This window comes from Pristiophorus japonicus, chromosome 12 (assembly GCF_044704955.1).
Source record: "Pristiophorus japonicus isolate sPriJap1 chromosome 12, sPriJap1.hap1, whole genome shotgun sequence".
Classification (NCBI taxonomy): Eukaryota; Metazoa; Chordata; class Chondrichthyes; family Pristiophoridae; genus Pristiophorus; species Pristiophorus japonicus.
The window spans coordinates 97,996,156-98,023,693 of NC_091988.1; the positions used below are offsets into that span (position 1 = coordinate 97,996,156).

Consider the following 27,538-nt stretch of genomic DNA (forward strand, 5'->3'; position numbering starts at 1 on the left):
CTGGAATGTAATGTGAACAGCAAAAACTCCCCCAAAAAGCATTTTTATAAATTACTGGACTGTGTTTACTGGTCTAGCAGAACATTATATCACATTCTAAATACTGGATTAATTTTATTTGGAAATTGATTTTCGAGAACACTAAAATTGCATTGATCCAACCATTGCCGCCAGCTGTATGTCATCACACAGCACACTGACATCACAGCAACAACTTACAGGAAACTAATTAGAATCATAGAACGATAGAGCACAGGAGGGGGCCATTCGAGCCATCGTGCCTGTGCTGGCTCTTTGGTCGAACTATCCCATTAATCCCACTCCGCTGCTTTTTCCCCACAGCCATGTATTTTTTCCCTTCAAGTATCTACTAATTCTATTTTGAATGTTACTGTTGAATCTGCTTCCACCGTCCTTACAGAAAGTGCAGTCCCAATCACAACTCACTGTGTAAAAAAAATGTATCTTCCTGTCACCTCGTGTTCTTTTGCCAGTCACCTTAAATCTGTATCCTCTGGTTACCGACCCTTCTGCCACTACAGACAGTTTCTCCGTATTTACCGTTCATGATTTTAAACGTCTTCATCAAATCTCCTCGAAAGCCGAGGGCAGAGAGGTCAGAGTGGAAGTGGAGAATTAAAGTGACCAGGTGAAACAGCGATTTACTTGTACTTCATGCAATTTACTATACTGTATTCGCTGCTCACGATGTGGTCTCCTCTACACTGGGGAGACCAAACGCAGATTGGGTGACCGCTTTGCGGAGCACCTCCGCTCAGTCCGTAAGTGTGACCCCGAGCTTCTGGTCGCCTGTCACTTTAATTCCCCGCTCCATTCCCACTCTGACCTCTCCGTCCTCGGCCTCCTGCACTGTTCCAATGAAGCTCAACGCAAGCTCGAGGAGCAGCACCTCATCTTTCGATTAGGCACTTTACAGCCTTCTGGACTCAACATCGAGTTCAACAATTTCAGATTGTAACCTCTGCCCACATTTTTTCAGACAGCAGGTACAGATTCTGCTATTCCCATTTACACCTCTTTTAGACCCAGCTTTTGTTTCCTTACCACCCTCTTTTGCCTTGCACCATCCTTTTTGTCTCTCTAATCTCTCCTGCCTTCCACCCTATCACAGACCTTCCCTTTTGTTCTTTCCTCTCCCTCCTTTCCCTGCCTCTGCACTTGCTTAAAACCTGTTACATCTCTAACTTTTTCCAGTTCTGATGAAAGGTCATCGACCTGAAACATTAACTCTGTTTCCCTCTCCACAGATGCTGCCTGACCCGCTGAGTGTTTCCAGCCTTGGTATAATTTCATACTTCTCTACGATAAATTTCAATTGCTATGTGTCTGCCTATTTCACCGGTCTGTGTCCTCCTGAAGCCTGTTACTATCCGCCTTATTATTTGTACATTTCCGGGTTTCGTGTCAACTGCAAACTTTGACATTATGCACTGTATATGCAAGTCCAGGTCATTGATATATTTCAAAAAGAGCAGTGTTCCAAATACAGACCTCTGGGGAATACCCTGTATACCTCCCTCCAGTCTGAAAAACAACCGTTCACCATTCTCTGCTTCCTGGCCCTTAGCCAATGTTGTATCCATACAGCCATTGCCCCTTTAATTTCATGGGCTTCACTTTTGCTAACAAGTCTATTATGTGGTATTTTGAAAATGGCTTTTGAAAGTCCATATACACAACATCAACTGTACTACCCTCATCAACCCTCTCTATTACTTCATCAAAGAACTCAACCATGCTGACTTTCATTTGTTAGCCCAGACGTTTCCAAATGCCAATGAATTAATTCTGAACCTTTGCTGTCACTCGTTGCCCAGTGATTATGAGGAAGAGTGTGCACACTATGTCGTAACTTTATAAAATAAGCTAAGCCCACAAAGAAAGAACTCGCATTTATATAGCGCCTTTCATGACCTCAGGACATCCCAAAGTGCTTTACAGCCAATGAAGTACTTTTGAAGTGTAGTCATTGTTGCAATGTAGGAAATGCGGCAGCCAATTTCTGCACAGCAAGGTCCCACAAACAGCAAAGAGATAAATAAGCAGATCATCTGTTTTTAGTGCTGTTGGTTGAAGGATAAATATTGGCCAATGTGGATTCTGCCCATTAAGGGGCACAATGGACATGATCTTCACCACGCAGCAGATACAAGAGAAATGCAGGGAACAGCACCAACCTCTGTACATGGCCTTCTTCGACCTCACAAAGGCCTTCGACACTGTCAACCATGAGGGATTATGGAGCGTCCTCCTCAGATTCGGCTGCCCTCAAAAGTTTGTCACCATTCTCTGCCTGCTCCACAATGATATGCAGGCCGTAATCCTGACCAACAGATCCACCACAGACCATGTTCGGACCGGAGTCAAGCAAGGCTGCGTCATCGCACTAACGCTCTTCTCGATCTTCCTTGCTGCAGTGCTCCATCTCACCCTCAGCAAGCTCCCTGCTGGAGGGAGCTAAATTAAAGGACAAATGGGAATCTGTCCAACCTCTGCCGCCTCCAGGCCAAATCCAAGATCATCCCATCCTCTGTCATCAAACTACATTACGCAGACGTCTGCGTTTGCGCAAACTCAGAGGCTCCAAGCCATCATCAACACCTTCACCAAGGCATACAAGAACATCCGTAAGTCAAAGGTCCTCTACCAACCTGCCCCACCACACAGCACTGCCCCCTCATTATCAAAATCTACAACGAGGCTTTGGACAACGTGGACCATTTTCCATAACTCGGGAGCCTACTATCAACAAGGGCAGAGATCGATGACGAAGTCCAACACTGCCTTCGGTGTGCCAGTGCAGCCTTTGGTCACCTGAGGAAGAGAGTGTTTGAAGACCAGGATCTCAAACCTGGCACCAAGCTCATGGTCTACAGTGCAGTGGTGATACCCACCCTCCTATATGGCTCAGAGACATGGACTGAAGAAGTACCACCAATGCTGCCTCTGCAAGATCCTGCAATTCCACTGGGAGGATAGGCACACCAATGTCAGTGTTCTCGCTCAGGCCAATATCCCCAGCATTGAAGCATTGACCACGCTCGATCAGCTCCGCTGGACGGGTCACATTGCCCGCATACCTGACACGAGACTCCCAAAACAAGCGCTCTACTCAGAGTTCCGACATGGCAAGCGAGCCCCAGATGGGCAGAGGAAACGCTTTAATGTCACCCTCAAAGCCTAGTTGAAAAAAATGTAACATCCCCACTGGGAATCCCTGGTCCAAGATCGGCCAAAGTGGAGGAAAAGCATCCGGGAAGGCGCTGAGAGCAAGCTGAAGCCAAGCGTTGACAGCAGAAGGAGCGCACGACAATCCAGGCACCCCACCCACCCGTTCCTCCAACCACCGTCTGCCCCACCTGTGACAGAGCCTGTAGGTCCCGCATTGGACTCTTTAGTCACCTGAGAACTAATTTCTAGTGTGGAAGCAAGTCATCCTCAACTCCGAGGGACTGCCTATGATGAAATGATTGGCCAAGGCATCCCTGGAGTGGGATGTGAACCCACAACCTTCTGCTTCAAAGGCAAGCGTGCAACCACTGAGCCACAGCTTGACCATCGACCAGGTGTCCATCCTGACCCCCAGACCATTGACCTGTGCTAACCCCCAGACCATGGACCTATCCCTCAGACCATGGACCTGTGCTGACCCCCAGACCATGGACCTGACCCTCAGACCATGGACCTGACCATTAGACCATGGACCTGTACTGACCCTCAGACCATGGACCTGACCCTCAGACCATGGACCTGTGCTGACCCCCAGACCATGGACCTGACCTGCAGACCATGGACCTGACCCTCAGACCATGGACCTGTGCTGACCCCCAGACCATGGACCTGACCCGCAGACCATGGACCTGTGCTGACCCCCAGACATGGACCTGAGCCTCAGACCATGGACCTGTGCTGACCCGCAGACCACGGACCTGTGCTGACCCTCAGACCATGAACCTGTGCTGACTCCCAGACCATGGACCTGACCCTCAGACCATGGACCTGTGCTGACCCCCAGACCATGGACCTGTGCTGACCCCTAGACAGGGACCTGTGCTGACCCCCAGACATGGACCTGTGCTGACCTCCAAACTAGGAGCCTAAACTGACCCTCAGACCATGGACCTGTGCTGACCCTTAGACCATGGACCTGACCCTCAGACCATGGACCTGTGTTGATCCCTAGACATGGACCTGTGCTGACCCCTAGACATGGACCTGTGCTGACCTCCAAACTAGGAGCCTAAACTGACCCTTGGACCATGGACCTGTGCTGACCCCCAGACCATGGACCTGACCCTCAGACCATGGACCTGTGCTGATCCCCAGACCATGGACCTGACCCTCAGACCATGGACCTGTGCTGACCTGCAGACCATGGACCTGACCCTCAGACCATGGACCTGTGCTGACCCCCAGACCATGGACCTGTACTGACCCTCAGACCATGGACCTGTACTGACCCCCAGACCATGGACCTGTACTGACCCCCAGACCCTCAGGTCAGCAGCCTGAGCTGACCCTCAGATCAAAAGCCCGTGCTGTCAGACACACAATGAATGTCCATGCCTAAATCCTATGTGTCTGTAATGTAATTCCACCTACTGCATATAATAGATGGACTACTGCTCCACCTACTGGACTACTGTGGTAATGCAACCAATGCTGCATATAATAAAAAGGTCAGGTCACCTGACAATTTCCTATGTTGTAAACAATATACCAAACATCAGTTCTGGCTCAGTGGGTACCACTCTTGCCTCTGAGTCACTCAATTGTGGATTAAAGTCCCAGTGAAGGTATAGAGTAAAACTCCATCAAACACTCCCAGGACCGATACAGCAAGTGTTAGATGCTTTGAAGGCAGTTCAGAGAAGGTTCACTAGGTTGATTCTGGAGATGAGGGGGTTGACTTACGAGGAAAGGTTGAGTAGGTTGGGCCTCTACTCATTGGAATTCAGAAGAATGAGAGGTGATCTTATCGAAATGTATAAGATTATGAGGGGGCTTGACAAGGTGGATGCAAAGAGGATGTTTCCACTGATAGAGGAGACTAGAACTAGAGGCCATGATCTTAGAATAAGGGGCCGACCATTTAAAACTGAGATGAGGAGAAATTTCTTCTCTCAGCGTGTTGTAAATCTATGGAATAAGCTGCCTCAGAGAGCTGTGGAAGCTGGGACATTGAATAAATTTAAGAGGACAGAGAAAGATAGTTATTTAACCGATAAGGGAATAAGCGGTTATGGGGAGCGGGCAGGGAAGTGGACCTGAGTCCATGATCAGATCAGCCAGGATCGTATTAAATGGCGGAGCAGGCTCAAGGGGCAGTATGGCCTACTCCTGCTTCGATTTCTAAAAAAAAATTAAAGATCCCTCTGCACTGTCCCATCAAACATTTCCAGCAGGTACACAAGAGGTTAGATACAGAGTAAAGCTCCCTTTGCACTTGCCCAGGGCAGGTACAGCACGGGGTTAGATACAGAGTAAATCTCCCTCTACACTGTCCCATCAAACACTCCCAGGGCAGGTACAGCACTGGGTAGATATAGAGTGAAGCTCCCTCTACACTGTCCCATCAAACACTCCCAGGGCAGGTACAGCACGGGTTAGATACAGAGTATGACTCCCACTGCTCTGCGGCAACAATGTACCTCAGTTCTAACTGTCGAGGAAGTCACTTATTGCTCCATTTCTCCACCAGTCACCCTGGCCTCCCTGAGTGCGATATCTAGTTTGTTTTGAATGAGCGGAGGATTTTTGCTATACCCATTAGGAAGTGGGTTGAAACTATCCCCACATCTCTCATTGGACCGTCCACCCCATCAACCTTTGCTGAGTTTAGACCCATGGACCGAGGCGAAGGGGTCTCCAAAGTCTTTGTATATTATCTGCGGAGATATGGGCCGTGGCTCGTTGGCCCTGATTACTGCCCCAGGTTTTAAATGAGGAGGGCGTGAGGAAGTGGCACTCACCACGACCCTCCCCCCAGTCTAGGTCCATTCTGTCAAGGAGCCCGTTGTTATGTATGCTCACAGGTTTGCTCACCTGGAGTATGCTCACAGGTTTGTAGAGCTGTTGAGTTGTGAGTGGCTTAGCCAGTAACATGATGTTCACAAGACTCAATAAAACCCCAGCCAGTTGGGTTTGGGGGATCCACGATGAGGGAGATGGTTGTGAACCTGGTGGATGAACTGGTAATGTGTAGTGTGATTGTTAAACCTTTGCTAATAAACCAACTAGTTTTTAATAGCAATGTGTTTCTATGATTTCTTAAGTGAAGAACCCATTAAATAATACATTTCATCCACGTCTGTGCAAAATGGTGCACTGATGGGAGTTCCAAGTGTTCGTCTCAGAAAAATACAAATGGAATAAAATCAGACAACACCAACACAGGAATCGCTCGAGGACCAATATCCATCTCGATCACCCTCTACCATCCTGGTAGTCACATGATACACCGATACTGGAGTTGTTGACTGATCGTTTCAATCAATCTCTATCACTGAGTCTACAACAGAACCAGATACGAGGCGAGGAACCCCCCCCCCCCAGTGGTGGAGAGCTTTGTGACGCATCGGTCCAAAGTCTCCTGTTCCTCCCGAGCTCGCGACACTCACACCCTCCCACGACCTCTCCCCCCGCCCACCCCTCACACTGTGTGTTGATTCGCTGACTTACCCTCACCGATCTGGAAGGCAGGGTTGAAGTTTGCCAGGTGATAGTGCACTCTGTTTCCTGTAGCATTGACCATCGTCACATAATACTCAGGCCCTTGATTCTCTGGGATGCTGATGATCTTTGGAACATTCCTGTGGGGGAGAATTCAGTTAGCAGGGCAGCAGATTCAGAGCTGAGGAACATCACAGCAGTTGTCATGGAGATGACCCAAGGATTATGCATCCTTGCACTTCGGATTCAAATGACAGTCGGAGACCTGCCCTTAGCTGTGGTGTTCAGCCAGATGATTCACACACTGATTGGGATTGGAGTTACATGACCAGCATCGCTGTAACATTCCAACCCGCCTTGAACACGTTAGCATTAAGGCCGAGTGTGGTCTCGCTTTCACCGATACAAACGATAGCTCATGTAGCAACTAAATGCAGCGCACTCAGAGAACTGGTGGCTGGGTGTGTGAAACTCTGACAGAACCCAATACCTCCTCCTGTACTAGCCTCCTCCACCTGTCTGCATATACCAGGGCAACAAACAGCCGAGGAAGCAGTGGTTCGGGGGCAGTGCCAGTGAAGAGAAGGGCGAGTGGCTGGTGTACGACACGCTATCTGCCTCAGTGTGACCTTTTGGTTCTTGTCTCTTCCTCTCTCTGTTTGTCTCACCTCCCCTCTCACTCCGGAGATCAAGGCCTTGTGCTCCATACCATAGATGATTGACACACTGCCGTTGCCGCAGTGCGTACCATCTACAAGATGCACTGCAGCAACTTGCCACAGCTCAAGTCAGGAGTGTGTTGGAATACTCTCCATTTGCCTGGATGAGTGCAGCTCCAACAACACACAAGCAGCTCAACACCATTCAGGACCCAGCAGCCCGCTTGATTGGCACCCCATCCACCATCTTAAACGTTCACTCCCTCCACCACCGGTGCACTGTGGCTGCAGTGTGTACCATCTGTAAGATGCACTGCAACAACTCGCCAAGGATTCTTTGGCAGCAGCTCCCAAACCTGCGGCCCCTACCACCTGGAAGGACCAGGGCAGCAGGCGCATGGGAACACCATCACGTGCAAGTTCCCCTCCAAGTTACACCCCATCGTGCCTCAGAAACATAGAAACATAGAAAATAGGTGCAGGAGTAGGCCATTCAGCCCTTCGAGCTTGCACCGCCATTCAATAAGATCATGGCTGATCATTTTTGCAATTTTAGTACCCCATTCCTTGGAAATAGATCGGCCGTTCCTTCATCGTCACTGGGTCAAAATCCTGGAACTCCCTCCCTAGCAGCACTGTGGGAGCACCTTCACCACATGGACTGCAGCGGTTCAAGAAGGCGGCTCACCACCACCTTCTCAAGGGCAATTAGGGACGGGCAATAAATGCCGGCCTTGCCAGCGACACCCAAATCCCATGAATGAATAAATTAAAATAAATTATGCACTGGCCCCAAACTGAGAACGGCACTGAAAGCTGCAGCAAAGCAGAGCTGTTGGAAGCTTGTTGCTATGGTGTTGGATAGCCACAGACCGTTCATGTGTGTGTTCACCATTGTAAGAAGGTCAGCGATAATGTTGATTAATTGCAGGCCTGTTGACATCTGGCTCCCTGTCAGTGTAGGGGGATCCTTGACAACGGTAATACTGAGGCCAAACATCAGGCCGTTCAGTGTTGCCAATCTGCCCACAAGCTGATCTGATGCCCCTCGGAGATCGGCGGCACCTCCCAGTGGCTCAGTGGGTCGATGCACTGCCCAGTGCGGCCCTGAACCGCATGCACCAGGAACTGCTCCGTCACCAGCCCCCACACAACTGATACCAGCCGGGGTGGGAGAAGGGCCTGCCATTAAGCCTCAGCACCTCCGGGATAAAGAGGGGTGCGGGGGTGGTTGGGGGGCGGGGTGGTGGTGGGGGGGGGGGTTGGGGATTGCTGCTCGTAAAGTGAAAGGAAAGTATGGTTGCAGGCAGGAACCAGACCTGGCTCAGCTGTGCCGCCTCACAGTGCCAAATAGCCCTCTGTGTCTCTGTTCAAACCTGCAGAAGGGCCACGTGGATGAGGGACCAGGTTCTCCGTCGAATCACTAAGGGAGGGGAGGGAGGGGAAACTGGGAAATAAAACCCCAGGCGATGGATTTAATCATGCAGCAACCAACTAGGCCTGTATGTTCCACAGGGCCCACACTCCGTGTACGGGGAACCATTGCAGGTACAGTCCTCGCCCCCTCATCCCAGTCCCAGACCAGTTGTGAGGTTGTCATTAATCAGCCTTTTCAGTGACATTATCACAATGGGGAATGGCCAGGTGACAGCAGAGGGAGGGCGTGTCAACTGGGTCGCCATGGCAATGAAGTGTCAGCCAGGGTTGCGGAACCGCTCCGTTGAGGGCCTTGGCAGGGAGCTGGTGATGCAGCAATACCCGGCAAGGGATTTCATTCACGTCACACACCAGGGGAACCATCGCTGGCATTTGCTCCCATCCCTTGCATCTCCATATTATTCCCCTCCTCCCCGCAAGGTGCTGACTCTTTCGGCAGGTTATCCTTCCTCCCCAGCAAACCTCGATAGTCAGTGACATTGTTCAAACACGGGAGCAGAGGGAACACACACTGGGACAGAGGGAACACACACTGGGGCATAGGGAACACACACTGGGACAGAGGAAACACACACTGGGACAGAGGGAACATACACTGGGGCAGAGGGAACACACACTGGGACAGAGCGAGAACACACTGGGGCAGAGGGAATACACACTGGGGAAGAGGGAACACACACTGGGGCAGAGGGAACACACATTGGGACAGAGAGAACACACACAGGGGCAGAGGGAACACACATGGGGGCAGAGGAAACACACACTGGGGCAGAGGGAACACACACTGGGGAAGAGAGAACACACACTGGGACAGAGGGAACACACACTGGGACAGAGGGAACTCACTGGGACAGAGGGAACACACACTGGGACAGAGGGAACACACACTGGGGCAGAGGGAACTCACTGGGGCAGAGGGAACACACACTGGGACAGAGGGAACACACACTGGGGCAGAGGGAACACACATTGGGGCAGAGGGAACACACACTGGGGCAGAGGGAACACACTGAGACAGAGGGAACACACACTGGGGCAGAGGGAACACACACTGGGACAGAGGGAACACACACAGGGGCAGAGGGAACACACACTGGGGCAGAGGGAACATACACTGGGACAGAGGGAACACACTGGTTAACAGAGGGAACACACAGAGGGACAGAGGGAACACACACTGGGGCAGAGAGAGCTCACTGGGACAGAGGGAACACACACTGAGACAGAGGGAACACACACTGGGGCAGAGGGAACACACACTGAGACAGAGGTAACACACTGAGACAGAGGAAACACACACTGGGGCAGAGGGTACACACACTGGGGCAGAGGGAACACACATTGGGACAGAAAGAACACACACAGGGGCAGAGGGAACACACACTGGGGCAGAGGGAACATACACTGGGACAGAGGGAACACACTGGGGCAGAGGGAACACACACTGAGACAGAGGGATCACATGAGTCCAGGCAAGTGCCCCAAATATAGCACAATGCCCAGTGTGACATATTCTTATGACATCACTAACAAGCACACTCTACAAGATGGCTCCAACTGCGAATGACACTTTATTGTTATACATCATTAGTTGCATTACCGCAGGAGTCCAGTAGATGGAGCAGTAGCCCACTAAGGGAGCTCTGTATCACACCTATGGCCACGGTGGTGTGTATACACAGAAATCTGTGGGGGCACCTGATGTGTCAGTGCAACAGTGTCCACTGAAAGGGCCTTTTAAGCTGACCCCAGCCACATCCATTCTGTCCACTAAATCTCCTCTTCAGAACCATGCTGAGAACTGCGCTGGTGCACTGTATGTAAATCCGGAAACTCTCGAACACTCCAAGGATCCATAACACAGGGCAGAGCCCAGCCTCCCTGCCCTGCCTCACTCACAGTGCTGCAATGGCAGAGCTCCGCAGTGGATCGTTTCACTTTACTCAAACACTAATAGGTGCAGGAGTTGTGTGTGACGGGCATTGTACTCACGTGAAGATCGGAGGCCGCTGGTCGACTGGAATCACAACGATGAGCACCGACCCTTTACAAATAGTGTTTGTGTTCTCACTGATGGTGATGTGGAGTACGAAATTCTAATTGAAGAAAGAGCAAAGTCAGCCTTATCCACTGGCCCCAGTCACAGATTAAAACATCCTCGGCCATCGGTTCTGTTGAAGCAGTGTGGCTCAAGACTGGACTGCGAGCCAATGCAGTGAGGGGATGTGGGGCTGGGCCTGTGATACGCCACACAGGGAGTTCCTGATTTCAATTACCCCCGAACTGTGAGCAGTGGTCCAGTGGAGGCCGTGGCCCTTCCCAACTGGACGGGCAGGAGCCTCTCAGTGTGTGGGAGTTGGGATCACCGGGACTTCCACCATACAAGCTGGGACCAGCGTGACTCTCACCATACGGGCTAGGATCACCGGTACTTTCACCGTACGGGCTAGGATCACCAGGACTCTCACCGTACAGGAGCTGGGATCCTCAGTCAGTGGGAGCTGGGATCACCGGGACTCTCACCGTATGGGAGCTGGGCTCACCGGGACTCTCTGTATGGAGCTGGGATCACCGGGACTCTCAGTCTATGGGAGTTGGGATCACCGGGACTCTCAATGTGTGGGAGCTGTGATCACCGGGACTCTCACCGCAGGGAGCTGGGATCACCGGGACTCTCACAGTAGGGAGCTGGGATCACCGGGGCTCTCAACATACGGACTGGGATCACCGGCACTCTCACCATACGGGCTGGGATCACCAGGACTCTCACTGTAGGGAGCTGGGATCACCGGGACTCGCAGTGTGTAGGAGCTGGGATCACCGGGACTCTCAGTGTGTAGGAGCTGGGATCACCGGGACTCTCTCCGTACGGGAGCTGGGATCACTGGGTCTCTCACCTTATGGGAACTGGAATCACCGGGACCTCACTGTGGGAGCTGGGATTACCGGGACTCTCACCGTGCGGAGCTGGGATCACCGGACTCTCAGTGTGTAGGAGCTGGCATCACCGGGACTCTCACTGTACGGAAGCTAGGATCACCGGGACTCTCACCGTACAGAGTTGGGATCACCGGGACTCTCACTGTGGGAGCTGGGATCACCAGGGCTCCCATCGTGGGAGCTGGGATCACCGGGACTCTCACCGTACGGAGTTGGGATCACCGGGCCTCTCACTGTGGGAGCTGGGATCATCGGGACTCCCATCGTGGGAGCTGGGATCACCGGAACTCTCACTGCGGGAGCTGGAATCACCGGGACTCTCACGGTGGGAGCTGGGATCACCGGGACTCTCACCGTAGGGAGCTGGGATCACCGGGACTCTCACCGTACAGGAGCTGGGATCACTGGGACTCTCACTGTGGTAGCTGGGATCACCGGGACTCTCTCCGTATGGGAGCTGGGATCACCGGGACTCTCACTGTGGTAGCTGGGATCACCGGACTCTCACTGGTTCTATGGTATGGTGACCATATTTTCTAAACCGAATCCAGCGACACACAGGGTGGGAGCCCGGCAAAGTAGCCAGGACACGTTTGAAGAAAACCATTGTGACGACTTTGTTGCTTCTGCCAATGCCATTTTCACTTTACACCGTATCTCGGATCTTGCGTGAGTTCTGGCAATAGTGCTGTACCAGCTATACGCGACGTGGAATACCCTAACCCATACAGTCATACTATTGGCCTAAGCACGGGGTCAGGTGACTTATTTCCCCAGGGTGCAGTGCAAGCCAAGCTATCAATGGGGCCTTTGCATCGCCGCACTGCATTGTGGGAAGGCAGGGCCGCCATCGTCGGCTCCTGGAATCCATTCCTGAGCTCAAACCGGATGGGAGCAGCTCGAGAATCTTCCCCTGGGACTTCTGTACATTCATGTTCAAAAGAACAACGACTCGACAGGGCGGGTTTTCATGAACCGGAGACTCTTCCAGGGACATTTTTTGGCCGGGGACACAGTGCCTAATCTTGGACTGTCCATGGTGGGGTTTGAACCCAATCATTAATCAAGGCCGCTGGAGTCCAATGAAATAGCCACTGTGCCCAGTGAGAGTGCCTGCTCGATCTCTTGTGCTGAAGAGTAAACAGTCAAGGACTCCCAGTCCACTCAGCAGCCAATAGTCAGGCAGGCAATCAATGGAACCCAGGTACATATGGAGCAGCATTCCCCCAGGACCAGCGTCCGCTCAAAGAGACTCCCATTGGTGCTGAGTTGTGAGCAGTTTCCCACTGACACCTTGGACAATAATGTGGCAAAGTGCGAGGTTATCCATTTTGGTAGGAAAAATAAAAAAGCAAATTATTATTTAAATGGGAAGCGATTACAAAATGCTGTGGTACAGAGGGACCTGGTGGTTCTTGTACATGAAACGCAAAAAAGTTAGCATGCAGATACAGCAAGTAATCAGGAAGGCAAATGGAATGTTGGCCTTTATTACAAGGGGGATAGTGTAAAAAAGTAGGGAAGTCCTGCTCCAACTGTACAGGGTATTGGTGAGACCACACCTAGAGTACTGCGTACAGTTTTGGTCTCCTTATTTAAGGAGGGATATACTTGCATTGGAGGCAGTTCAGAGAAGGCTCACGAGGTTGAGATCTGAGATGAAGGGATTGTCATATGAAGAACGGTTGAGCAGGTTGGGCCGTTACTCATTGGAGTTTAGAAGAATGAGAGGTGATCTTATTGAAACGTATAAGATTCTGAGGGGGCTGGCCAGGGTAGATGCAGAGAGGATGTTTCCCCACGTGGGGGAATCTAGAACTAGGGGGCATAGTTTCAGAATAAGGAGTCTCCCATTTAAAACAGAGATGAGGAGGAATTTCTTCTCTCTGAGGGTCGTGAATCTGTGGAATTCTCTGCTCCAGAGAGCTGTGGAGGCTGGGTCTTTGAATATATTTAAGGTGGAGATAGACAGATTTTTGAATGATAACGGGTTAAGGGGAGCGAGCAGGGAAGTGGAGTTGAGGCTAGGATCAGATCGACCATGATCTTATTGAATGGCAGAGCAGGTTCAAGGAGCCAAATTGTCGACTCCTGCTCCTGTTTCTTATGTTCTTATGACCCGCCAGGAACCAGGCTTGAAACGGCTTGGGTTCAATGTACTGAGCAATCCTTAGAGCTTTGGTCACTCGAGGTTTGCTGTGCAAAGCCACTACACCAGTCCGTCCCTTCAGTTGCCCTCCCAATAAATGAGTAACAAAGCCCTAGAAATTATGCACTTTACCCTCTCTTCATTCTGATGACCAAAACCATTGAGTGGAACATGGATGCTGCCCGATTGGTCCATGCTGAACTGCTCTTTCGCAGAAGCAGGTAAGGCATCAGTGATTGTGTACTGTAATAAAGCAATAGTGATGTTAGTGCCAGCCCCAACCTATTACCACATCATTTAAACCATGCACCCACACCTTTAACTGTTTATGGCAGGCCACTTCGGTTCAACAACATCGTACCTTTAATTAGCCATGTTAGCATAGCTCAGCAGGTCGCACTCTCACCTCTGAATCAGAAGGTTATGGGTTCAAGTCCCACTCCAGAAACTTGAGCACTGTGGGAGGTGCTGTTGTTTGGATGAGATATTAAACTGAGGTTCCCACTCAGGTGACTGTAAAAGATCCTGTGGCTTTATTCAGTTCTCCTTGCTGTCTTCTGATTCAGAGGTAAGAGAGCTACCAGTGAGCCATGATATTATTGATAGACCAACGACACATAACCACCACTTGAGCTTCAGACTTCAGCAATTTTATCCAAAAAGAATGTATTTTTTCTCACTTGCCTTATATGAGTTGTTAGTTTATTGGCAGCAATAATATTTCTACTATTACCTTATTGTGAAATTCTTATTTTGAAGTAGTTTTTTTGGTCTATCAAGCTCATTGCCAGAACAGCCCATGAAAATAAATCCTGCCGACCCCACTGCCAGAGAGGGCCAACAACAGGAATTCCTCCTTCCCCAGCTTGGCCAGAGGTCCCTCCAAGAACCTTAGCTTCCTCTATCGTGCCAAGCACTGTTTTCTCCTGAACAACTCTTCTCTGTATAAAACTGTGCATGTGCCTTAGAAGCCTGCACAGTCTCTAACTATGGATCATTGCCCAGTCTCTAACCATGTATCACTACCGTGCGGCACACCTATCCCACCCTCCCTTCCCCTCAACGGCTGTCTGTCCCACCTGTGACAGGGACTGTGGTTCTCGTATTGGACTGTTCAGTCACCTAAGGACTCATTCTAAGAATGGAAGCAAGTCTTCCTTGATTCCATGGGACTGCCTATGATGATGATTGCACAGTCTCTAACCGTGGGTCACTGCAACAGTCTCTAACCGTGGGTCACTGCAACAGTCTCTAACCGTGGGTCACTGCAACAGTCTCTAACTGTGGGTCACTGCAAAAGGAGGCACCATCATACATTGGAGTTTAATTGTTTGGCCAAAATCCAAATTAAGTGATATTCACTTATTTACTCTCTACAGTCCTTTTCACGTCTCCTTCTGTCCCCATCATTCATTCCTTCACCCCAACCCACCTTGCCCTCTCACCTATGACATCATTGCCCTTCTGACCTACTTTAACCTCACCTACCCATATTCATGGTCACATCCTCAATCTTGTCAACACATGAGTCCTCTCTACACGAGGAATACATCACGCACTCTGAGACTTACGCTGTGACACTGCGATTAAATGAGACATGCAATACTCCACACACTGACTCCAGGAATACATCTCACACATCCTGGGTCATCACCCAGTGACCCCAGGAATACATCTCACACATCCTGGGTCATCATCCACTGACCCAAGGAATACATCTCACACATCCTGGGTCGCCACCCACTGACCCGAGGAATACATCTCACACATCCTGGGTCATCACCCAGTGACCCCAGGAATACATCTCACACATCCTGGGTCACCACCCACTGACCCCAGGAATACATCTCACACATCCTGGGTCGCCACCCACTGACCCCAGGAATACATCTCACACATCCTGGGACATCACCCAGTGACCCCAGGAATACATCTCACACATCCTGGGTCACCACCCACTGACCCCAGGAATACATCTCACACATCCTGGGTCGCCACCCACTGACCCCAGGAATACATCTCACACATCCTTGGTCATCACCCACTGACCCCAGGAATACATCTCACACATCCTGGGTCACCACCCACTGACCCTAGGAATACATCTCACACATCCTGGGTCGCCACCCACTGACCCCAGGAATACATCTCACACATCCTGGGTCATCACCCACTGACCCCAGGAATACATCTCACACATCCTGGGTCGCCACCCACTGACCCCAGGAATACATCTCACACATCCTGGGTTACCACCCACTGACCCCAGGAATACATCTCACACATCCTGGGTCATCACCCAGTGACCCCAGGAATACATCTCACACATCCTGGGTCACCACCCACTGACCCTAGGAATACAGGGCGCAGAATATCACGGCACAAGCAGGTTACCGGCTTTAGTTGAGGCGCAGGGCAATTTCGCCCTCTATAAAAAATATACTTACTGTAAAATTTTCAGTGTGTACCGGTGCTGAGACAATGGTGTAGATTGGGGAGAGAGGTGGTACTGTCTCTTGTACATGAACCACAGCTCCTGCGTGAGTTTAAAATATTTATTAGAGAAAATGGCGGTGCGAGGAGTAATGTTTAGAGTGTAGCAATACATTAGAAGACTTCAGCCTCTTGGCATTCTCTCTGATTTTCAACCCACAGCCCCAAACCGGTCCCTAGTCTGCACAGTTGGCGCACAGCCTAAAACTGTGCCTACTTCAAACTCATTTTCAAAAAATTAGCAATCTCACTTTGAAAGGCTCAGGAAGTCTTGTGTTAAATGTGGAAAATTGTCACTTTCATGCAGTCAGGCGGACTCCTCTGAGGGTGGGTGTTATATATTTGGACTTGTATTTACTCTGTACAGCCACCAGAGGGCTCATCCCCTGGAGTCCCAAGGGATTCCATAATCCCTTGGGAGCACAGGTAGTTAAGGAGGCTTCACAGGTTGGAGAGACACTCTGGAGACCTGCAATAAAAGACTAAAGTCACACTTTACTTTGAGCTCACAGTGTTCAGTCTCACTCTTTCTCCATACACAACAACTGGCGACGAGATACAGATAGCGAACCCAAAGATGCAGAGAACAGTGGGCATCCTGGAGAAATTTTCGGAGGGAGATGATTGGGAAATTTTTGTGGAGCGACTCAACCAATACTTCGTGGCCAACGAGCTAGATGGAGAAGAGAGCGCTGCCAAATGAAGGGCGATTCTCCTCACCGTCTGTGCGGCACCAATGATGGCCTCATGAAGAATCTGCTCACTCCAGCGAAACCCACGGAGAAATCGTACGACGATTTGTGCACACTGGTCCGAAAGCATTTGAACCCGAAGAAAAGCATTCTGATGGTGAGGTACCAGTTCCATACCTACAAAAAGTCTGAAGGCCAGAAAGTGGCGAGTTATGTCGCCGAGCCAGGACGCCTTGCAGGACATTGCGAATTTGATGGATATTTCGAGCACATGCTCAGAGACTTTTTCGTACTTGGCATTGGTCACGAAATCATACTTTGCAAACTTTTGACTGTAGAGACCCCAACCTTGAGTAAGGCAATAGCGATAGCCCAGGCATTCATTGCCACCAGTGACAATACGAAGCAAATCTCTCAGCACACAAGTGTTGCTACAAGTAATGTGAACAAAGTGATGTTGTTTTCGAATCATAACGCACAGGGCAGGTCACACACACCTGCAGCTGCATGTCTGCAGATGACTCAGAGTCCACCATCAAGAGTGATGAATACAAAGCCATTAACATCTTGTTGGCACGCATGGGGGGGTTTAGTGTTTCCATTCATGCCAATTCAGCAAGGGCTATGGAACAATGGGACACCTCCAACGAGTGTGCAGGTGAACTGATAAGCCTGTGAAACCTGCAAACCACCATGTTGCAGAGGAGGACAGATCCACGGAGGATCACGACGAACCAGAGCCTCAGATAGAGGAGGCATAGGTACATGGGGTGCACACATTCACCACGAATTGTCCCCTGATAATGCTGAATGTTGAACTAAATGGACTCCAAGTGTCAATGGAGCTGGAAACGGGCGCGAGCCAGTCCATCATGGGCAAAAAGACTTTCGAAAGGTTGTGGTGCAACAAGGCCTCAAGGCCAGTCTTAACTCCAGTTCGCACGAAACTAAGAACTTACACGAAAGAACTGATTCCTGTAATCGGTAGTGCTAACGTAAAGGTCTCCTACGATGGAGCGGTGCACAAGCTACCACTCTGGGTGGTACCGGGCGATGGTCCCATGCTGCTCGGCAGGAGCTGGCTGGGAAAGATACGCTGGAACTAGGACAACATCCGAGCGCTATCGCCCGCTGACGACACTTCGTGTGCCCAGGTCTTAAACAAATTTCCTTCGCTGTTCAAACCAGGCATCGGGAAATTCCAAGGAGCAAAAGTGCAGATCTACCTAATTCCGGGGGCGTGACCCATCCATCACAATGCGAGAGCAGTACCGTACATGATGAGAGAAAGGATAGAGATCGAGCTGGACTGATTGCAAAGAGAGGGCATCATTTCACCAATCGAGTTTAGCGAGTGAGCCAGTCCTATTGTCCAAGTCCTGAAGAGAGATGGCACCGTCAGAATCTATGGCGATTACAAAGTAACTATCAATCATCTCTCCCTGCAGGACCAATATCCACTACCAAAGGCCGACGACCTCTTTGCAACACTGGCGGGAGGAAAGACATTCACGAAGCTGGATCTGACTTCAGCCTACATGACGCAGGAACTGGAGGAATCATCGGAGGCTCTCACCTGCATCAACACGCACAAGGGTCTTTTTGTTTCTAACAGATGCCCGTTTGGAATCCGATCAGCGGCGGTGACATTCCAGAGAAACATGGAAAGTTTACTGAAGTCAGTCCCACACACCGTGGTCTTCCAGGATGACATCTTGGTCACAGGTCGAATCACAGTCGAGCACCTGCAGAACCTGAAGGAGGTTCTTAGTCGACTCAACCACATGGGGCTCAGGTTAAAACACTCAAAGTGCGTTTTCCTGGCGCCTGAAGTGGAGTTCCTGGGAAAGAGGATTGCAGCGGTCGGCATCAGGCCCACCAACGCAAGGACGGAGGCAATCGAGAACACACCGAGGCCATAGAACGTGACGGAGCTGCAGTCATTTCTGGGACTCTTGAACTACTTTGGTAGCTTCTTACCGGGTCTCAGCACACTGCTAGAACCACTGCATGTCTTACTATGAAAAGGGGCGAATGGGTATGGGATAAAATCCAAGAAAATGCCTTTGTAAAAGCAAGAAAATTGTTATGTTCAAACAAACTGCTTGTGTTTTATGATCCATGTAAGCATTTGGTACTAGCATATGATGCGTCGTCATATGGCATCGGGTATGTATTGCAACAAGCTAATGATTTCGGGAAACTGCAACCGGTTGCCTATGCATCCAGGAGTCTGTCTAAGGCTGAGAGAGCCTACAGCATGATTGAAAAAGAAGCGCTAGCGTGTGTCTATGGGGTAAAGAAAATGCATCAATACCTGTTTGGGCTAAAATTCGAATTGGAAATTGACCATAAACCACTTATATCCCTGTTTTCCGAGAGTAAAGGGATAAATACCAATGCATTGGCCCGCATCCAGAGATGGGCGCTCACGTTGTCCGCATACAACTACGCCATCCGCCACAGGCCAGGCACAGAAAACTGCGCCGATGCTCTCAGCAGGCTGCTATTGCCCACCACGGGGGTAGAAATGGCGCAGCCCGCAGATCTAGCCATGGTTATGGAAGCATTTGAGAGTGAGCAATCACCCGTCACTGCCCGGCAGATCAAAACCTGGACAAGCCAGGATCCCTTATTATCTCTAGTCAAAAGCTGTGTGCTTCACGGGAGCTGGTCCAGTGTCCCAGTGGAAATGCAGGAAGAGATAAAGCCGTTCCAGCGGCGTAAAAATGAAATGTCTATACAGGCAGACTGCCTTATGTGGGGCAATCGAGTAGTGGTCCCCGAGAAGGGCAGAGGCACCTTCATCAATGACCTCCACAGTACCCACCCAGGCATCGTAATGATGAAAGCAATAGCCAGGTCCCATGTGTGGTGGCCCGGTATCGATGCGGACTTAGAGTCCTGCGTTCACGATGTAATACTTGCTCGCAGTTAAGCAATGTACCCAGGGAGGCACCGCTAAGTTTATGGCCCTCCAAACCGTGGTCTAGGGTACACGTCGACTATGCAGGCCCATTCTTGGGTAAAATGTTCCTTGTGGTTGTAGGCGCGTACTCCAAGTGGATTGAATGTGAGATAATGTCGGCTAGCATGTCCGCTGCCACCACTGAAAGCCTGCGGGCCATGTTTGCCACACACGGCTTACCCGATGTTCTACTGAGCGACAACGGGCCATGTTTTACCAGTGCTGAGTTCAAAGAATTCATGACCCGTAATGGGATCAAACATGTCACATCTGCCCTGTTTAAACTAGTGTCCAATGGTCAAGCAGAGAGCGCAGGGCAAACTATCAAGCAAGGCTTGAAGAGGGTAACTGAAGGCTCACTGCAGACTCGCCCATCCCGAGTCCTGCTTAGCTACCGCACGAGACCCCACTCACTCACTGGGATCCCACCTGCTGAACTGCTCATGAAAAGAGCACTTAAAACAAGGCTCTTGTTAGTTCACCCTGATCTACATGAACAGATAGAGAGCAGGTGGCTTCAACAAAGTACATACCATGTTAGCGCAAATGTGTCATGTGAGATTGAAATCAATGATCCTGTATTTGTATAAATTATGGACAAGGTCCCAAGTGGCTACCCGACACTGTCATGGCCAAAGAGGGGAGCAGGGTGTTTCGGGTCAAACTTTCAAATGGACTGATTCATCGGAAACACTTGGACCAAATCAAACTCAGATTCACGGACTATCCTGAGCAACCCACCTTGGACCCTACCTTTTTTGATCCTCGAACATACACACCAGTGGCAACCGGCACCACGGTTGACCACGAAGCAGAACCCATCATCCACAGCAACCCTGCAGGGCCCAACACACCAGGTAGCCCAGCAAGGCCAGCTGCACAGCAGCCCAGCGAGGGCTCAACAAATGATTCAACAACACCAGCTTTCACACCGAGAGGATCAACCAGGGCAAGAAGGGCCCCAGGTCGACTCACATTGTAAATAGTTACACTATTGACTTTGGGGGGGAGCGTTGTTATGTATGTGGACTTGTATTTACTCTGTACCGCCACCAGAGGGCTGATTCTCTGGAGTCCCAATAATCCCTTGGGAGCACAGGTATTTAAGGAGGCTTCACAGGTTGGAGAGGCTTCTGGAGACCTGCAATAAAAGACTAAGGTCACACTTTACTTTGAGCTCACAGTGTTCAGTCTGACTCTTTCTCCATACACAACAGTGGGGCTGCGGTAAATTGTTGGGCCCAGAGGAGAGAGAGTTTTCCCTGAATCCAACTGTGCCAAAGCTGACCTGGGAGCGCTGGGAAACCTCGGACTGTGTTTCACTCCCGGGACTAACATCCCCCGGCCTGCCAAGCACAGAATTCACAGGAAGACAAAGATTGAAAAATCAGTCACCTACCTCCTGGAGTCTGAAAGTGTACACCACACCGAACATCTTGCACATCTTGCACGTATACCCGGAGAGGGTTTAAGTGATTGATGGATTTAAGTCCATGGATTATAACAGTGAGTATGTATATGGAAGTCCATTCATAATCCAAGGCTGCATCATTGCTCAGCAAAATCTAAAAGAATAATATTTTTAGAAAAGCGCATTAGTAGCTGGACACCCAAGGTCAAAAAGGAGGCCCAGCACCTTCTCAAGGCCAAGTCGGGATAAATGCTGGCCTTGCCAGTGATGTCGTTAAAAACTACAGATCAGAACATCTCAACTGTTGAAGCGTCCTTTATAATAGCACCTTCTTCTCGATGTAAAATTGTATCCAATAAACATCAACTTAAGAGGCCGTGATGAACCTCTTTCCCTCTCCTGGACACACCTCAGGAGAGGGTGTCGAGGACTGTTGGCAATGATATATTATGAACATTGAACTGGTCTGCATCAAATTCCTCTTTCTGCTATTTTTAACTGCAATTCAACAGGCTAATACTACTTCTTCAGAAGAGAGAGAGGAGTTTGATAGAAGTACATTCACTTAAAAAATAATTCTTGGGATATGGACTTCAATGGCAAGACCGACATTTATTGCCTATCACTTGTCGTCTGGAGAAGGTGGTGGTGAGTCGCCTTCTTGAACCGCTGCAGTCCATGTGGTGAAGGTGCTCCCTCAGTGCTGTTAGGGAGGGAGTTCCAGGATTTTGACCCAGCGATGATGACGGAACGGCCGATATGTTTCCAAGTCAGGATGGGGTGTGACTTGGAGGGAAACTTGGAGTTTGTGGTGTTTACAACTGCTGTCCTTGTCCTTTGAGAGACCACAGGTTTGGGAAGCTTTTATACAATAACATTTGCACCTTTATAATTCTAGCCCAGTGCAAAAGACATTTTAAAGAAGCATTTTAATGCTTCTCAATGCATAATGAGATGTCTTTAAACTTACAATAAGGTGCACAGAGCGCTACAAAGAAGTATACTAAGAATAAAAAAAATACTCCCAACCAATTCCCCAAACATTAACACCACGGGGGATGACACAGCACCTATGATCAACCACTTCAACAGCAGGTGGGCAGCAGAAACATGACAAGGACACCCTCAAAGCCTCCCTGATAAAGTGCAACATCCCCACTGACACCTGAGAGTCGTGGCCAAAGACCGCCCTAAGTGGAGGAAGTGCATCCGGGAGGACGCTGAGCGCATCGAGTCTCGTCGCCGAGAGCATGCAGAAATCAAGCGCAGGGAGTGGAAAGAGCGTGCGGCAAACCTGTCCCACCCACCCTTTCCTTCAACCACTGTCTATCCCACCTGTGACAGAGACTGTGGTTCTCGTATTGGACTGTTCAGCCACCTAATGCTAAGAGTGGAAGCAAGTCTTCCTTGATTCTGAGGGACTGCCTATGATGATGAGTATGAGATGCATCTGGCAGGGGAACTGAAGTCTGCTCCCTGCAGATCTCACCTTACTGATATTGGCCTCAGGCCTGGCTCTCTGGTATTCCAGCCCAAAGCAGCCCAGGTACATGTTCCACACCTTTGATCTGAGGGAATTATTTGATCGCTAATGCTTATCGTTGTCTCGCAGCACCATTTCATTTCTCGGCAACTTTCCAAACTAATCATTTGCTCTGCTACATTATAGGTTACTGGGCTTCGATTGTAAGTGAATGATGGGATAGCTGGATGATGATATCAAGTGTCATCATAGGCAGTCCCTTGAATCGAGGAAGACTTGCTTCCGCTCTTAAAATGAGTCCTTAGGTGGCTGAACACTCCAATACGAGAACCACAGTCCCTGTCACAGTCATAGATGGGGCAGGTAGCCATTGAGGGTGTGGTGTATGTAGCACTCAAATCACTGACTCCACACGGTCTGATGTTGTAGTAACTGGTATGACCTTAGTCCTTTACTGTGTAACTCCAGAGTGCCTCTCAGGTGTGGTGGGCAGCCTTTTATACTCTGTCTTGCAGGTACTTTCAGGTCTCCCACCACAGCGCCCTCTGTGGCGCACGATTGTACTTATACATTTAATGTATCTGGACAATACATAACATCTCACTCCCGCCCTCAGTTCCAAGAGCCATTGCCAGTAACCTCGACCTTGTTCGTCCTGGTTGATTTGTGAGTGTGAGTCCATGACCATCCACTTCCCTCTTCCCCCCCATGTAGAGACTATGCTTGTGATCCGGTGCAAGCATGTGGCATTTGCAGTCCTTACATGGGCGATAAAGTCACGAGTATAACCTCCAACAGAAAGCAGGTATACATGGACAGTACATTTGTAAGGTACATATATTGTATGGTACAGATGTTATGTCAAAAGGTTGCAGGTACACTGAACAGTTATTTAATTCCAGCTCACTGGGTGAGGTATGGTGGCGGTATGCTGCCCCTTTTTGCCCGGGGTAATGGGCTGCGCTGAGACACGGTATCGCAACTAGTGCATTGCCTCTGCTCTCAGTAGCTGCCTTAGCGGCTCATCTGCAGCCACTGAACCATTGCATGAATCACGTAAAATCGAAAATCGCCTTGGTCCATTAGGTATGTTAGTCACGGACCCCTTATCCCTTTTACTTGTACCTCGTGGTATTAACTCTTTTCGTAAATCATTCATATCCATCATTTTAAACACAGTACCCATATAGCATCAAAATATTAACTCTTATCCTAAATCATGTCATCATACAAATCATATTACTCAATTAGACTCGCTCTTGCCTTACAAAAGTCTCTTTGTGGGGACCGCCAACAGTGTAAGGCCCTTTTAAGGCTCCCGGGTGCATTTCCCTTTTAAGACGCCATCTTATGGTTCCCACGAGGCTTCCACTGGGCGCCGCCATTTTAGTTGTTCTGCTTGCCTTTGTTCTGCTGAACTCTGCTGCTCTTGAGCTCGCTGGCATGGCGTTTTAGGAAGAACTAGAAGGGGTAAAGAAGGAAAATGGCCAAGAACGATTGAATCTTGAATCGTGGCAGAAATGGTTCTGTGGATTCAATCAGTCATAGTCCCTGTGGCCTCCGTAACTGCCGTAACTGCTGCCTAATCCGTCGCTCTGGCTCTTGTGCCCACCCAAGTAGCTGTCGAGTTCTCTCGGGTCATACTGTTAAGGGCTCCGTGACTAACATACCTAATGGACCAAGGCGATTTTCGATTTTACGTGATTCATGCAATGGTTCAGCAGCTGCAGATGAGCCGCTAAGGCAGCTACTGAGAGCAGAGGCAACGCACTAGTTGCGATACCCTGTCTCAGCGCAGTCCATTACCTCGGGCAAAAAGGGGCAGCATACCGCCACCGTACCTCACCCAGTGAGCTGGGATTAAATAACTGTTCAGTGTACCTGCAACCTTTTGACATAACATCTGTACCATACAATATATGTACCATACAAATGTACTGTCCATGTATACCTGCTTTCTGTTGGAGGTTATACTCGTGACTTTATCACCCATGTAAGGACTGCAAATGCCACATGCTTGCACCGGATCACAAGCATAGTCTCTACATGGGGGGGAAGAGGGAAGTGGATGGTCATGGACTCACACTCACAAATCAACCAGGACGAACAAGGTCGAGGTTACTGGCAATGGCTCTTGGAACTGGGGGCGGGAGTGAGATGTTATGTATTGTCCAGGTACATTAAATGTATAAGTACAATGGTGCGCCACAGAGGGCGCTATGGTGGGAGACCTGAAAGTACCTGCAAGACAGAGTATAAAAGGCTGCCCACCACACCTGAGAGGCACTCTGGAGTTACACAGTAAAGGACTAAGGTCACAGCAGTTACTACAACACCAGACCGTGTGGAGTCAGTGATTTGAGTGCTACATACCGCACATTTGCTCATCCATTGTGCTGTGCACGCGTGCGTTCGGATCCCATCCTCGTCTTCAAAGAACTCTAAACAAATTTGTCAAATACGATTTCCCTTTCTTAAAAACATGTTGACTCTGCTTTTTGTATTATGATTTTCTAAATATCCTGCTACTGCTTCTTTAATAATGGATTCCAGCATTTTCCCAAAGGCAGATGTTAGGCTAACTGGCCTATAGTTTCCTGTTTTCTGTCTCGCCCCCTTTCTTGTATAGGGGCATTACATTTGCGGTTTTCCATTCCGCTGGGACCTTTCCAGAATCTAGGGAATCCAATGCATCCACTATCAGTAGCGAGTTGGGTGCCGCAGGGATCAGTGCTGGGACCCCAACTATTTACAATCTATATTAACGACTAGCAGAAGGGACTGAGTGTAATGTAGCCAAGTTTGTTGACGATACAAAGATGGGAGGAAAAGCAACGTGTGAGGAGGACATAAAAAAGCTGCAAAAGGACATAGACAGTGAGAGGGCAAAAATTTGGCAAATGGAGTATAATGTTGGAAAGTGTGAGGTCATGCACTTTGGCAGAAAAAAAAATCAAAGAGCAAGTTATTATTTAAACGGAGAAAGATTGCAAAGTGCTGCAGTACAGCGGGACCTGGGGCTACTTGTGCATGAAACACAGAAGGATAGTATCCAGGTACAGTAAGTGATCAGGAAGGCCAATGGAATCTTGGCTTTTATTGCAAAGAGGATGGAGTATAAAAGCAGGGAAGTCTTGTTACAGCTGTACAGGGTATAGGTGAGGCCACACCTGGAATACTGCGTGCAGTTTTGGTTTGCATATTTACGAAAGAATATGCTTGCTTTGGAGGCAGTTCAGAGAAGGTTCACTAGGTTGATTCCGGGGATGAGGGGGTTGACTTATGAGGAAAGGTTGAGTAGATTGGGCCTCTACTCATTGGAATTCTGAAGAATGAGAGGTGATCTTATCGAAATGTATAAGATTATGAGGGGGCTCGACAAGGTGGATGCAGAGAGGATGTTTCCACTGATGAGAAGACTAGAACTAGAGGGCATGATCTTAGAATAAGGGGCCGCCCATTTAAAACAGAGATGAGGAGACATTTCTTCTCTCTGAGGGTTGTGAATCTCTGCCTCAGAGAGCTGTGGAAGCTGGGACATTAAATAAATTTAAGACAGAAATAGACAGTTTCTTAAACGATAAGGGGATAAAGGGGTTATGGGGAGCGGGCAGGGAAGTGGATCTGAGTCTATGATCAGATCAGCCATGATCTTATTGAATGGAGGAGCGGGCTCGAGGAGCTGTATGGCCTACTCCTGCTCCTATTTCTTATGGTCTTATGTTCTTATCTCTGCAGCCACTTCTTTTAAGACCCTAGGAGGCAGGCCATCAGGTCCAGGGGACTTGTCAGCCTTTAGTCCCATTAGTTTGCCTAGTACTTTTTCTCTAGTGATTGTTTTAATTCCCCTGATTTTCTTTAATTATTGGGATGTTTTTAGTGTCTTCTAGCGTGAAGACTGATACAAAACATTTGTTGAAAGTCACTGCCATTTCCTTGTTTCCCATTATTAATTCTCCAGTCTCATCCTCCATGGGACCAACGTTTACTTTAGCTACCCTCTTCCTCTTTATATACTTGTGGAAGCTCTTACTGCCTGTTTTTATATTTCTTACTAGTTTACTCTCATAATCTATTTTCTCCAACTTTAATTATTTTTAGTCATCCTTTGCTGTTTCTAAAATTTTCCCAATCTTCTGGCCTACCATTAATCTTTACAACATTGTATGCCTTATCTTGAAATTTGATTCCATCCTTAACTTCTTTAGTTAGCAACGGATAGTTCATCCTTCTCATAGAGTCTTTCTTTCTCAATAGAATATATCTTTGTTGAGAATTATGAAATATCTCCATAAGTGTCTACCACTGATTATCTACCATCTTACCTTTTAATCTATTTTCCCAGTCCACTTTAGCCAACTCTGTCTTCATATCTTTGTAATTGCCTTTATTTAGTTTTAAGACATTAGTTTCAGACCCAAGTTTCTCGCCCTCAAACTGGATGTGAAATTCTATCATATTATGATCACTCTTCCGTAAAGATCCTTTACTATGAGATCATTAATGAATCATCACACATTACCAGATCTAAAATAGCCCATTCCCTGAATGGTTCCACTACTTATTTTTCGAAGAAATTGTCCTGAATACACTCAATGAACTGGTCCTCAAGG

At 49.1% G+C, this 27,538-nt stretch overlaps 1 protein-coding gene across 1 annotated transcript in view; it reads right to left on the reverse strand.

Annotated features, from left to right (window-relative positions):
* LOC139276824 (cadherin-related family member 4-like) overlaps positions 1–27,538 on the reverse strand; it is a 134,164-nt gene that overhangs the window by 78,920 nt on the left and 27,706 nt on the right. The window contains exons 5-9 of the mRNA XM_070894822.1: positions 21,431–21,596; positions 16,326–16,414; positions 14,011–14,121; positions 10,782–10,885; positions 6,703–6,833 (exon numbers count right to left, since the gene is read on the reverse strand). Of these exons, the coding sequence (XP_070750923.1) occupies positions 6,703–6,833; positions 10,782–10,885; positions 14,011–14,121; positions 16,326–16,414; positions 21,431–21,596 (601 nt within the window). The remainder of the gene's footprint in view (positions 1–6,702; positions 6,834–10,781; positions 10,886–14,010; positions 14,122–16,325; positions 16,415–21,430; positions 21,597–27,538) is intronic.